The sequence below is a fragment of the Rhincodon typus genome, chromosome 31 (assembly GCF_021869965.1).
Source record: "Rhincodon typus isolate 14 chromosome 31, sRhiTyp1.1, whole genome shotgun sequence".
Classification (NCBI taxonomy): domain Eukaryota; kingdom Metazoa; phylum Chordata; class Chondrichthyes; order Orectolobiformes; family Rhincodontidae; genus Rhincodon; species Rhincodon typus.
In genome coordinates, this window is record NC_063362.1 from 22,741,624 (window position 1) to 22,755,241 (window position 13,618).

General features: G+C 43.8%; 2 protein-coding genes across 3 annotated transcripts in view; one reads left to right on the plus strand and one right to left on the minus strand.

Annotated features, from left to right (window-relative positions):
- Positions 1 to 3,685, plus strand: part of foxj3 (forkhead box J3) — a 163,663-nt gene extending 159,978 nt beyond the window's left edge. The window contains exon 12 of one of the 2 annotated variants that reach the window (XM_048615191.1): positions 115 to 890. In XM_048615191.1, coding sequence (XP_048471148.1) covers positions 115 to 131 — 17 coding nt within the window. In that variant the 3' untranslated portion in view covers positions 132 to 890. Of the gene's footprint in view, positions 1 to 114 lie in introns of both variants that reach the window. The other variant, XM_048615193.1, reaches the window with a different exon arrangement.
- Positions 3,686 to 3,754: 69 nt separating this feature from the next.
- Positions 3,755 to 13,618, minus strand: part of LOC109917266 (EF-hand domain family, member D2) — a 32,833-nt gene continuing 22,969 nt past the window's right edge. The window contains exons 2-3 of the mRNA XM_048614894.1: positions 11,582 to 11,744; positions 3,755 to 9,095 (exon numbers count right to left, since the gene is read on the minus strand). Coding sequence (XP_048470851.1) covers positions 8,964 to 9,095; positions 11,582 to 11,744 — 295 coding nt within the window. The 3' untranslated portion in view covers positions 3,755 to 8,963. The remainder of the gene's footprint in view (positions 9,096 to 11,581; positions 11,745 to 13,618) is intronic.

Here is a 13,618-nt window from a genome sequence, read left to right on the forward strand (position 1 = left end):
TTCTGGTATAGCAGCTTCTGAGTTGAAAATTGCTAAAAGACTGCATCTCAATTACTTTATAAAGTACACCAAAAATAACCAATTTTAACAAGCTGTCATTCTATGCATTTTCAGCACTTGAACAGGAATGAGGATCTGCACAGGCGAGTAACTGATTTTTTGATGGATCTAAGGAGTAAAGGATGCCGTGCTTGTTACCTTTTCTACAAAGCTCTCGCTCAGTACAGTCCTGACCTCTGCTTATCACTCCCGAGCTCAAGAACAAAGGATAAAGATGGAACCTTGTTTGTTTTGCCTTTCCTTCAGCCTGTCTCTTGCTAGAGAACAGGTTCCAGTACTTCCGTATCGCAAGTGATTAGGTGCCCTGTTCTGATTCTCCCTCATCCCTATTCCATGGTTGCTGGGGCCTATAGTAATAACTCTTCAGCTCACTGCAGGCCATTCCCCATCGATGGGGATTCTGCAGACATATCTGGACTTTCAGAAGGAAGGTACCATACAGAAGGTTAATATGCAAGGTGAGATCACATGGGGTTAGGAATAATTTATTAGCTTGATTAGAGGACTGGTTAACCAACTGAAAGCAGAGTCAGGACAAATGGGTATTTTTCTGGTTGGCAAGATATAGCTAATGGGGTGCCACAAGGTTAAGTCCTCAGGTCCGAACTATTTACAATCTTTATTAATGACATGGATGAAAGGATAAAAAGTACTATAGCCAGAGTTGCAGGTGACACTAAAATGGGTGGAACAGTGAGTTGAAATAAGAAATTTACAATTGGGATATAGATAGAATCCACACAGTGTGGGAACAGGCCATTCAGCCCATCAATTCCACACTGACCCTCCCAAAAGCAAGCCACTCAGACCCATACCCCTACCCTATCCCTGTAACCCTGCATTTCCCATGGCTAATCCACCTAGCCTGCATGTCCCTGGAACACTTTGGGCAATTTAGCATGGCCAACCCACGTTACCTGCACATCTTTGGACTATGGGAGGAAACCAGAGCACCCAAAGGAAACCCATGGGGAGAACGTGCAAACTCCACATAGACTCTTGCCCGAGAGTGGAATTGACCCAAGTCCCAGGTGCTGTGAGGCAGTAGTGCTAACCATTGAGCCCTATAGGTTAGGTGAACAGGCCAAAATTTGGCAGATGATCTAGAACATGGGTAAATGTGAGATTATCCATTTTACTCAGAGGATTAAGAAGGCAATTTATTCTTGAAATGGAGAGAAACTTCTGAGTGCTTCATTGCAGAGGGATCTGGGAGTCCTTGTGCATGAATTGCAGAAAACTAGTATGCAAATAAAGGTGGTAATAGGAAGGCAAATGGAATTCTGGCATTTATTGCTAAAGGGATAGAAAATAAAAGTAGGGAAGTTTTGCTGCAACTGCTTAAGGCATTAGTGAGACTGTACTTGGGAGTATTACGCCCAATTTTGGTCCCCTTACTTAAGGAGAAATGTAGAAACATTGGAGGCAGTTCAGAGGAGGTTCACTAGATTGATTGCAGAGATGAGGGGTTTTTCTTATAAGATTTATCAGGTTAGGCCTATGCATTTGAGAGTTTAGAAGAATGAGAGGAGATCTATTTGAGGTAAATAAGATGCTAAAAGTAATTGACAATGTAGATCTAGAGAGGCTGTTTCCTCATGTGGGTCAATTTTGAATGAGAGATCATAGTTTTAGGATAAAGGGGTGGGGATTTAAAACAAAGATGAGGAGAAGTTACGTCTCTCAAAGGGTTGTAAATCTGTGGAATTCACTATCCCAGTCTGTCTATCTCCTTGAACTTACTCAATATCCGAGGTGGATGCTAGGACATTGAGTAAGTTCAAGGAGATAGACAGCCTTTTCGTTAGTAACAGTTGAAGAGTTATTTACAGCAGGTAGGAAAATGGAGTTGAGGCTGAACAAAGATCAGTGATGATTATGTTAAATGATGGAGCAGACTCAAGGAGCTGAATGGCCTACTCCTGCTCCTAGTTCTTATGTTCAGATGTGTTTTAGCAGACTTTTCTCATTGTGTTATTAAGATACTTGTTATCTTAAAGGTCTTTCTTAGATCTTCCTCAGCTCAGTGCAACTTCAAAAGTACTTACTTGGCTGTAAAATGCATTGAGACATGAAAGTCTCTATACGTTGCATATTTGTTTTCTCTTCACAACTGAACTTGTTCTTTAATTTCCCTTTCTCTTTAGAGTTTGAGCCGATGCAGCTCTGCTGAAGGAGACAAAAAATTGACAAAGGAAATGTTTGTCAACCCCTCCTTCTGGGGAATTGTAAAGATACAATTCTTGAATCAGCACCACATAGACACCAGTCCCCCTACAGGCACAGACGCACACATGCAGTTATAAACCAGGAACACTCCTACATCACTCCACTTACTGTGAAATACTGCGGGTTATCTCCAACACTGTCTAAGAAAGCACACATTCCCAAAAATAACTCCCATTATTGTCTGTTAAGAACAGTGGATGATGGTGGATTTTATTTTTTTTTCTGTGAAAGTATGATTTATTAATAAGCTACTTACTTTTTATATAGATGTTCTCTGAAAACCACCCTTATTTTGTACAAGAGTCCTTGGTCTCCAAGCTCATGTTTATAAATACCAAACCAAATGAAGAAAGTGTATATGAATAAGAGTCCACAACACTAGTGGATTCTGCTTTTTAAACTAATTTTCCATCTTTTTTACTGAATTAAACATTATATCAGTTCAGCATTCCTCCTGTTGGACTATTTACTCCTGTCGACAACACAAATAAACACTGGTGCATGGGAGAACAAGTCTTGCATATGCTCTGCAAGGTTTGGGGGAACTGGGTTAAGAAGAGGCTGGTCATATTCAGAAGCTCAATTCAAAATCCAATTGCACTGATAAAGTCACATCCCTCTTGTGGAACTGTGGCTCTGTCAGAGCATGTGCTCACAGTCTCAGTGTTCAAGATGAGGAGAAATTAATAGAATCCCTAAAGTGTGGAAACAGGCCCTTCGGCCCAACAAGTCCACACTCACTCTCAGAGCATCCACCCAAACCCATCCCCCTATAACCCACCTAATGTACAAATCCCTGATTTGCCTACGGGCAATTTAGCATGGCCAATCCACCCAGCCTGCACATCTTTGGCCTGTGGGAGGAAACCGGAGCACCTGGGGAGACACAGAGAATCTGCAAACTCCAGACCGACAGTCGCCCGAGGGTGGAATTGAACCTGGGTCCCTGGTGCTGTGAGGCAGCAGTGCTAACCAGTGTTTCCTAATTTGAGTCTGCTCCCCACCGCCCACCCCACCATCAGAGGTGCATCTGAAGCAATAAGAAGCTGTTCAGCACATACCATCTCTCAGGAGAACTCAGCCTGTGACAATGGCTGCAGTTAATGAGTGATATCACCACCAAAATAAAGGAAAGAAACTCACCTCAGTCCACCTTGTGGTTTGGACTCTTGATCCGGTGAATTTGTTTCTTTATTGCTACTTTATTTCATCCACCCTGTTCCTGCAGATCTGTTTAGCTCGTTTGTTTGTCCATACTACTTGTTACTGAATGCCTGAGCATTTTGATTTATAGTTTAAATGTGCATGTTAATGATTCGTAATCCATTTTTTCCACATTAAAGGATACATTTGTTATAATAAATACATTTTTGTATCTTACTCATTGATGTAACCTAGAATGAATTCCTTTTCTCTTAGAAAGTGGTCCCATTAAACGTCCTTGTTATCAAATTGGACAAATGCATTAAAACTTGAGATGCATTTTATTTATTAGAACATATGTATAATTAGAATTATTTTTGGTAAGAAAATCAAAAATAGTTTCTTTCACACAACTTCTGTTTCATTCGAGTGAAGAAATTTCAGACATTGACAGTACAACATTATAGAAAATACAGCATTTTTTCAGTATTCACACAGGTGAAATGTACAAAAGATGGCAGCAACATTCAGAATGGAAACTTTATCCAGATTCATTCATTGGTGCTGGAGGAAGTCGGTGAGCTGCAGTTTTCTCTCTCTGGCTCCCGCAAGTCTTTTCCTTTCTCCCTTCTGCTTCCAGACTTCAAGTCCTACTTTATTGTCCCATTGCCATGGGCTGCTCTGGGAGCTTTATTCAGTTCCTATTCCAGGACAGAGCACAAGCAAAATTCCATAGGGAAAACTCAGATTCTCCAAATGGTGACACACACACACAATGAGAGTTAAGACAGAGACATGCCCCACATAAACAGTCAGACTCAAACATGCAGAGAAAGCTGGAAACATACTGAGTCTAAAAACACTCCCTGTCCTCCATAGTCCAGATACAGTGAAAGTCAATCATGCAAAGACAGATGCAACTTAAGGGCAAGGAGTAGGAGAAAACACCTCAAGATGTAGGTAAAGCCTACCACACCAAATCAAGGCAGGCTGTGGCTGGAACTCATCAGTAAGTCCAAACCACTTCACAACCAAGACACTTAAGAGGGGAGACAGACACAGAACAGCTCAGTGAGAAGTGACGGAGCGCTATTGCAGGTATCAATGGGGAGTATTGGTGATGCTGGGGTAGAGAGTGTACATCAGTAGCCAAGGCTCAGGAAGGCAGTCCCCACAGATGACACTGTGAATTTGATTGCAGAAACCCATGAGGTGACACACAGGCTGCTGAGACGTCATAAAACAGAGCTATCAGCATTGTCCTTATTGGACTTTGCTTGTTACTAGTTCCCTGGTCACATGGGTGTTTTTCCTGATGGTGGAAGCATTGAATAAAATTATTTGCACAATGGTGTCTTCACCGAGTCCCTGCACTTATACACACACACACACACAACATGGATGCTGTGTTGCGGGGGAGGAGAGGAGGAGGAGTGGAGGGGGGGGGGTACTGTTCAGCAGTAGTGTGGGGACAGGGAAAAAATAAAACCAGGGGATTTAGAACTTCCTCAGTTCAGGGGACTGACTCCGAGCTGGCTGACCACAGCCAGTGTACTGTGCACAAGTAAATAAGGAGAACAAAATATAGCAGAGCTGTCCAAGAGTTAATGGCATTCCCCCAGAGTAGGAATGAGCCAGGTCCAGACCCAGGCTCAAAAGCTGAGCAAATCCCCAATCCCCCAGTTCACAAACAAAAGCTGAAGGACCCACCCAGAGGGCCTGTGAAGATTAGTTCCTGCTCTGTGACTGTCTTCATAACATGAAAACTGACATCACACACAACACAGCATTCAACATAGATTAATGTGACAGTGAACAAGACAGGGATCAGTCCCAATGTTAACTATGCAGTAGAGTTTCGGCAGAGCAGACGGTATCAACCAGTCCCAACCGCACGCTGAACTCAGCCCCTTTCCCCAGAGATTGCAGCTGGAATATGCTCACTTTATACATCCAGGACTTTTTGGCGTAAAAAAACAGAAACTGCTGGAAATACCAGGGAAAGGAGAAAAAAATAATTGGGTATAACCCTTTTCTAACAAAGGGTTGAACCATGAGTATTTCTCCTTGTAGAAACTCACTGACCCTGCATGTTTCCCAAACTTCCTGTTTTGTTTAAGGCTTCCAGCATCTTACGATCTCATTCATCACCCTGTTGTATGGCAGTCTCACCCTGAGCTGTGTATTTACCAACCAAAACCTTCTTCCCTTTACTATACAAATAAAACAGGTGCATCTCAAACAATGCACTTCAAACAAACAGGGCTTTACAGAGACTTATTCCACATTAGCTGTGTGAATACTCACAATCACAGATTCCCAAGGGAACAGGCAGAGGCTGATTGGGAACCAGGAATATGAAATATTCCCTGCTAACCAGACATAACTGAATCGTTGACTTTGATTTTTAATATTTTTGGTAAGCGGCCCAATTTTTACTTTAATTTTTAAGAAACGGAACGAGACAGCTTTGTCACAGTGAAACAAGACTCTGTTCCAGAACAGGACAATGTGTCAGTTTCACAAACACATGCTTCCTTGCAAAAGGCACTTCTACAGTTTTGCTTTTAAATACACACCTGGCATTTCTATGGTGAACCAATGTGAGAACTGCCACAGCCCACATGACCAAATGAAATGCTCTTTCAACAACCATCACGGATCTAATGGGCCAAAGGGCCTCCCTCGGTACTGGGTAATTTTATCAGCAGCCCCCCATCTGATCCAGGGTGGTACAGCTCCTGGTTCATGCTCAAAAGGCCACAGGAGGCCCACATGGTTTAACATTGCTGAGCACTGCTCTCTCACAGCAGCATGTACAAAAGGCAATAGTCAGTCTTGTGTTCTGTTTGAGGAGACCAGGGCAGGAAAGGAGGCTTGAACAGGAACTAGCCAGACACCCATAAGGTTAACGACATTGTCGACTCAGTGCACTGGCAGTTTAGAGAAGAAAACCAGGTTCCCGTTTTGTCGTACAGGGGTGGGGTGGTCAGAAAAGCAGGGACTAACCTTGAGCAGTCACTACACTGCTCACGAGAGCTTGAAGGAAGACACAGCACAGACTAGAGATCCCCCTGACTGACTGTTTACATATTGCACAGCTCATCGGTAAACTCATCACAGTGATAATACTCGAGAGAGAGAGAGACTGGTTAAAATAACCCAAAGCAACAAGTTAGGCACCTTCACCCCATACCCCCTGAAACATTAGAGTGGCCTCCCAGACCCATGTATTCCTCACTGCTCGACACCTACACATTATATACAGAGAGCTTCAGAGGATGGCTTTACATTAAGGGCACTGATTGTAATGTCTGCCTTCATTTGCCAAGAGCAAGAGCCTGGAAGTGGAACTGGTCAATAATTCCATCTGAAAATGCTAATCACTAAGGAATGTTATTGCTAAAATGGAACTCCATTCCTACAGCCCCTGATGTGGAGGGTGACCTGAGACTTATCAATGTTTGTGATCAAAGACCATCAGCAGCAAGCTTGAGACCTCAAATACCCTGTCCCTCCCACACCCCCCACAATACTGCTGGGTATTGAACTCCAGTGGGAGTCTGCATGCCAGCTCCAACGTTGAATCATAGAATCCCTTCAGTGCAGAAGAGCCCATTTGGTCCATCAAGTCCATAACGACCCTCCCAAGAGCATCCCACCCAAACCCACACCCCTACCCTATCCCTATAACCCTGAATTTCCCATGACTAATCCACCCAGCCTGCACATCCCTGGACACTATGGGCAATTTAGCATGGCCAATCCACCCAACATGCACTGGGCTGTGGGAGGAAACCGGAGCACCCGGAGGAAACCCACATGGACACAAGGAGAACGTGCAAGCTCCACACAGACAGTCGCCCGAGGGTGGAATCGAACCTGGATCCCCGGCGCTGTGAGGCAGCAGTGCTAACCACTGAGCCACCATATTGCCCACAGTGACCAATGCCTATCTGCTTCTGCCTCCTCACCCAATAATCAGGAATCTAGAGGGAACTCGGGTCCTGCCCAGGGTCTCCTGGGGTCTTGGAGGCTTCCTCGTGTTGAGAATCAGCTGTTACTGTGGATCAGTAGGACCCTTTCTGTGCCTACCCCCTTCCCAAAAGGTACAACTGTGGCATTGAATGCAGATCAGGTAAAAAGCTCCTCCATAGGCTACTAATTTCTGATGGTTTGATCTTGAGGTAAAATAAATAAAGTTTGGTTTGAACAGTGTTAAGGACTAAAACCACCGGCCTCAACCTGAGAGCCTGCTCTGAACGAATGAGTCAGGTGATGAGAGCAGGGGCCGGGGGTTGAGGAAAGGGGGTCAGTGAGTTACATGAAGCAAGACCTCATTGTGGATGCAATTGAGACATGTTTGAAGCCTGAGACAAGCTCCACACTAGACCAGGGTCATGTGAAGAGGCACAATCCATTCAAGAATGGTGCTAAATGCCAGGACACCCAGGCCCAGTCACTAAGGAAGTGTCAGGGACGAATAGAACTCAGTGCCACCCCCACAAGCAGTTGCAACAAGGAAATAAACCCTTATCTTGCCTGGCACCTTGGAGCCAATCCCAGAGTAAATCAGTAAACTAGCATGAAAAAGGATCCTTTATATAAAACATAATCCCCAAGTGGTTGAATTTATTGCCAACTGTTTATCTTTGATCCTCCCACACCCTTCCCCTACCAGCAGTTTTAAAACGTAGACTTTGCAAGAGGTGTGCTGTTTAAAAAAAAAACTCAAGCCTGATTCAAGGGATCCTTACGTTATGGCCTTGACTGTAAAAGTATCACAAACAACTGAGTGGGTCTCAGGATCATCTCAGGACCATTGTGCTTGACCATTTCCTTTTGATTGTCCCCGTTAGGTGGAAGTAGCTGGAAATGTCCCCTTAGCCTCTGAGGAGTTATGTCAGTCTTTCTTTGGGGAGCAGGAATCAACTTGGCTTCCTGGATGAGCCTCTTCCCTAGGCCCGTCTGTGGAGTGGGCAGCGTTGAGGGTAAAATTGGTACAGCCCCCTTCTCCCCCATTCCAAAAACAGGCAAAACAGGAACCGGTGAATGTGCCAAGCAAGATGTTCCTTTTAAAATGTGAACTGGGACCTCCAACCACACGGATTTCATCCCCCTTACATCCCAGACCCACCATTGGGAAAAAAAAGATCAGTAGCAGGAGGAAAGCAACAGGCCGATACCTCAGTGCAATTAAAAAAAGCACAGGTTGGGATCTTCCCATACAGCAGCACGCCCCGTACCCCCATTCAGCCAGCACCCCGTCTTTTGCTGGTGGCGTATGATCCTGAGGACAGAGCGGGAAATGATTGAGTGATCACTCGATCCTGTTCAGTTGGTCATTGCGGAGGATTACCTCAAGTGTACTCCAGCTGCTCCCCACAAAACCCTTCCCCCTCCCTATCCCCATTCATTAAAAATAAAAGTAGTTAGTTTTCTCTGCCTTTGTGAAGATTTGGCAGGTTTAGAATCTGGATCCTTCTCCTTTCCCAGCAGCTGTGCATTGCCAGCTGGCAGGATTGTGGCCTTCACTTGAATGCTGACTGTAACTCCTTGAAGGCCGCTTGCTTCTGCCTTTTCTGCTCAGCCTGTTTCTTCTTCTCCTCCTGCTCCTCCTTGATCTCCTGCTCGAATCGATTTGCGCTGTTGATTGCCTGAACCTGCAAAAGAAATGAACCTTTTGTTATTAGATCAAAGCAAAGTGACCCTTTCCCAATGAGATCTAGATCTTACCATTTGGTTTTCTTCTCTTTCTGCTGGTTTTTTTTTGAGATTCTGGATTTGTAATCAAGATGGTGCCAGACAATGGGGACTGTACACTTTTCACTGTACTCATGTATTCCTATACTTGAGCACACATGACAATAAAATCTAATTCTAATTCAATGGCCTGATGGGGAGGCTTTGGCTTAGTGGTATTATCGCTGGACTAATTCAGAGACACTTAATATTCTGGGGACCTGGGTTCAAATTTTGCCATGGCATAAGGTAGAATTTGAATTTAATTTTGAAAAAAAAAATCTGGAATTTAAAAGGCTAATGATGACCATGAAATTGTTATTGATTGTCAGGAAAACCCCATCTGGTTCACTAGTGTCCCTTGGGGAAGGGAACTTCTGTCCTTACCTGGTCAATGCCTTCAGACCCACAGCAATATGGTTGACTCCAGGTATTTAGAGAGGGCAATAAATGCTGGCCTAGCCAGCAACACCCACATCCAGTGAATGAATAAAAAAAACTGAGGACCAGAGCAAATCCCTAGTGAACACAGCCTGCAAGCCCTTAAGCGAAGGACCCAATCCCAGTCTTTAAATGATCCAACTGTGGAAATAAACCAAGTGATTCGTATTGAAATGCATTGAGTCGACAGCACAAGAGCAGGCCATTGGGCCGACCTGCCCATGCTGGTGTCCCATGTGAACTTCCTCCTGTATCTCTTCACCAAACCCTGCTAATACATCCTTCTAACTTGTAACAAGTGCAGGCCTCACAGTCAGAGGGTAGACATTTACAATGAGAATATTTCTCCACTTTGCAGAGCTCTTGGCTCGATTTGGGAACACTCAGTGGAGAGGAGAGAAAGTGTAGTGTAGACTGTGTGATTTATATATATTTTAAATATAATTTATTTTAATGACAGACATATGGGTTTTTCTGTGTGTCTGGAGAGCTAATGATTAACTTGTAGGTATATCTTTTAAAGCAGCTTGAGGAAGTAGCTTTCATATCCGGTAAGTTTTTCATTTATATTCGGAAGGTTTACAACTAAAGAAGGTAAATATTTGTGCATCTGTTAGAAAATTCTGGAATGTTTTAAGCTTAGAACACCCATGGCTTGGAAAATGTTTTCTTTTTAAATTTTCAGTTTAGGGCAGTTGTGCAGAAATTATTGGATGAAGATGGATATATAAAACAGTGCTCCTAAGAAGTGGAGAAGATAGTAAAACTAGAAATTACCTTAGAGTAAAGAGTTTAGTGATAGGTCAGCCTGGAAGCGTTTGGACAAATCCCTGAAGAGATTATTTAAAGCTGAGGACGTTAAACTCAGGAGTATGAAAGCTCCAGACTGTTCAGATGTTTTGGACAGAGACTAAGTCATAGTTACCTGAAGGCTATCGAGGTGCAAGGTATTTCTTCTGGTGTGAGTTCTGTAAAAAAAGGTGCTTTTGGGTACTGTAAAATTGTTTTTGGGATTTAGGATTAATATGATTTTATTTCTGCATACATTTCAAAATCTTTAAAAGTGTATTATAAATGAACAGTTTGGTTTATTTTTGACTTTCATTTCTTTTGCTTAATAAACATTAGTTTTATTGTTAAAACAAAACCTGCATCATTGCATGCCTACTTTTCAGTGAAAAACCATTTTGTTAAAACCAAAGCAAAACAAAATATAATCCATCAAGTCAGATTTCAGTCCGATTTTGAACTTGCCCAGGAATAACGTCAGCTGGGATCATAACAGGGGTTACAGATTGGTTGGAATAGAGTTGATGGGTTGAAGAGTGTTTTTCATACTGGACCTTCTTAGGCAGTGGGTATAGCATGCGTAGGAGTTGGAAGACCATCACACTGAGCTGGGCTGATCAGTGGGAAGATTGGGCCAGGATAATTTGCTGCAATCTGTACCTCATCAGTTTTGGCACCACATTGGGAAACGGTTTGATTCACAGCACCCACAATCCTCAACTCGATACCACACTGAAGTCACAAAAAACCTGTGTCCTCACAGCTGGACAGAGCACAGGAACGTGGAAAGAGCTGGGTGGGACTCACAACAGTTACAATTCCCAGCTCCGAATACAGGAGAAAGGAGCCACGCAGCCATGGCTGAGGAGTCATAGCCCTTCATACTTTCCACAGCAACCGTGTCGAGGTCAAAATGAGGATAGTGAACAGTGTGGGATTAAGTGAGACGACCAGCATTTAATGGATATCAAGTGGGATACATGTAGGAGACAGGACCAGCAGGATATGTGGACAGGGTGAGATAATGTTAAGGTGGAGAAGTGGAATATATGAAGCATTATAGACATTAACATCAACGAGCTGGACCAAATGTATTGCTTCTATGCTGTAAACCTAAACACAATACACCTGTCGAAGATGATAACGGAGAAAACGAGAAAATTGTGGCGGCACTTACTTTGGCTTCAAAGAAGGTTTTAGCTCCTTTCACACCCTCTGTGGAGACATCGATCTCAGATAACTGGGCCAGAATGTGCAAACCACTGTCTTCAGCTAACTCTCCTGCAGCTGCCTTCCGGAAAATCAGCAGGAACTGGAGAAAGGCAACAGAGAAACAGGAGCTGAGTGTTCAGGAGCAGTGAGCAGATCATTAATTGAGCTCAGTGGAAAATGAGAGCGACAGGCAGATGGCCTGGTGTCTGCGTGGAGCGGGCAGGGGGGGCGGCCTGGTGTCTGCGTGGAGGGGAGTGACAGTGAGACAGCCTGGTGAAGTCAGTATATATTTAGTCTATATGTCCATGTTCTTCCTTCCTGAATAGTGAGTAGGACAACACTATTTAATGATAACAGAACATCCCTTAAACTGATGTTCTTCTAAACTGACTGCCCCTGGTCCCCCTTACCACTGGGACAATTGAATTGCCATTAGAATATTGCAACGTTTACTAAATTACCTGAACTAAAGTACATTGCTCTCGTCCCAAAGTGGATTAACTCAAATCCTCAGATGTTTCAAAGTATAAATGCTCATTTCCTATTTTCAGACACTATATTGATGAAGCTACATTCAAATCATCAGGTGGCTGATGTGAAAATGTCAAAACTTTGGAACAGGCTATTGCTGTGTTGTGAGTGAGCAGCAGAGGGTGACAACTGCACAGATCCTGTGATTGTCCAGCCTCCCTGTCTAGGGATGGGAGCTATTCCCTGGAATTTTCTCTGATCCTGCCTTTGCAGGAGCTCTATCCATTGGCTACGTTTCACAGAGTCTGCTCTCCCCAAAAGTCAATGCTTTCCCAAGTGACCAGACAGTGATGTTTATTTTCCTTCCTGTGCCTAACGTGGGCGTGGTACAGCGGTGGGAGGGACATTGAGTCTGAGTGCAGCTCGAATGCACTCTGTTACCCCTGTTTAAAATGATCCATTTTTAAACAAACAGAAGCTTTGCATTGCCAAGAATCCTGGATGGGTTTATGAAGCAGACTGCTCCAGCAATATTGCCATCGCGAGCAAAAAAAGGGTAAACACTTGGCATTTCCTCTGGTACAGCGCAGTGGGTATAGCTACCCTTCAGACTGCAGGTGTTCATGGTGGCATCTCACCACTGCCTTCTCAAGAACAATTACAGACAGGCAATGAATGCTGGCCGTGCCAAGATTGTAGAAGTCTATCCAAAAGTGGCACAGCCCCTTGAACAGCAATAGAACACCCAAGAAACAGGAAGAGCCTTGCAGTTTGAGACCTCGCTGGCCCTAAAGGTCAGTCTCTTTCCCTCACCCACAGCTTTGCCTGAGTTAAGGGAATCTGGTTGAATCTCTCCTTCTCTTTTTTGACTTCCTTGCGAAGTTTCTCTCCATTAAAATAAAGAGCAGTACAGGCCCTTGGACCCACCAACACTGCGTTGACACAGGGTGCCTTTCTAAACTAGGAAGTTTTTGCCTTTTGCATGGTCTGTACCCCTCTAGTCCCTGTACGTTTATGTATCTGTTAAGACATGCAAATCATTGACGTATAGTAGCCATCAACTAACCAGGGTGCATACACCACAGTGACTGACCCTGTAACCACACTAACTAACCCTGTAACTAGGGCCTTTCCATCATCACTAACCGAGTGGCTAATAATATGATTACAAGTAAGTTGTACAATCTGGAATTTACTGGTGTTACTTATTATACATGTTCTGACCACTCACACCAACCTGGAGATTTCACATTTTATACAAGTCGATTCCCAGCGTAGGAGGATCTTTGGAGGCTGCAGGAGTGAACTTGTACCTGGTGATCCCTGGTAACACAGGGCTGTACTTCATTGAGGGTAAGTCCAGAATGTGAAAGGTGACTGAGATCTATTATGCACTAATGTTGTAACCCACCCAGAGGAAACTTTGCCCCATCACATATTCAGTCATTTACAGAGATTGTAGGAACTGCTGATGCTGGAGAATCTGAGATAACAAGGTGTAGAGCTGGATGAACACAGCGGGCCAAGCAGC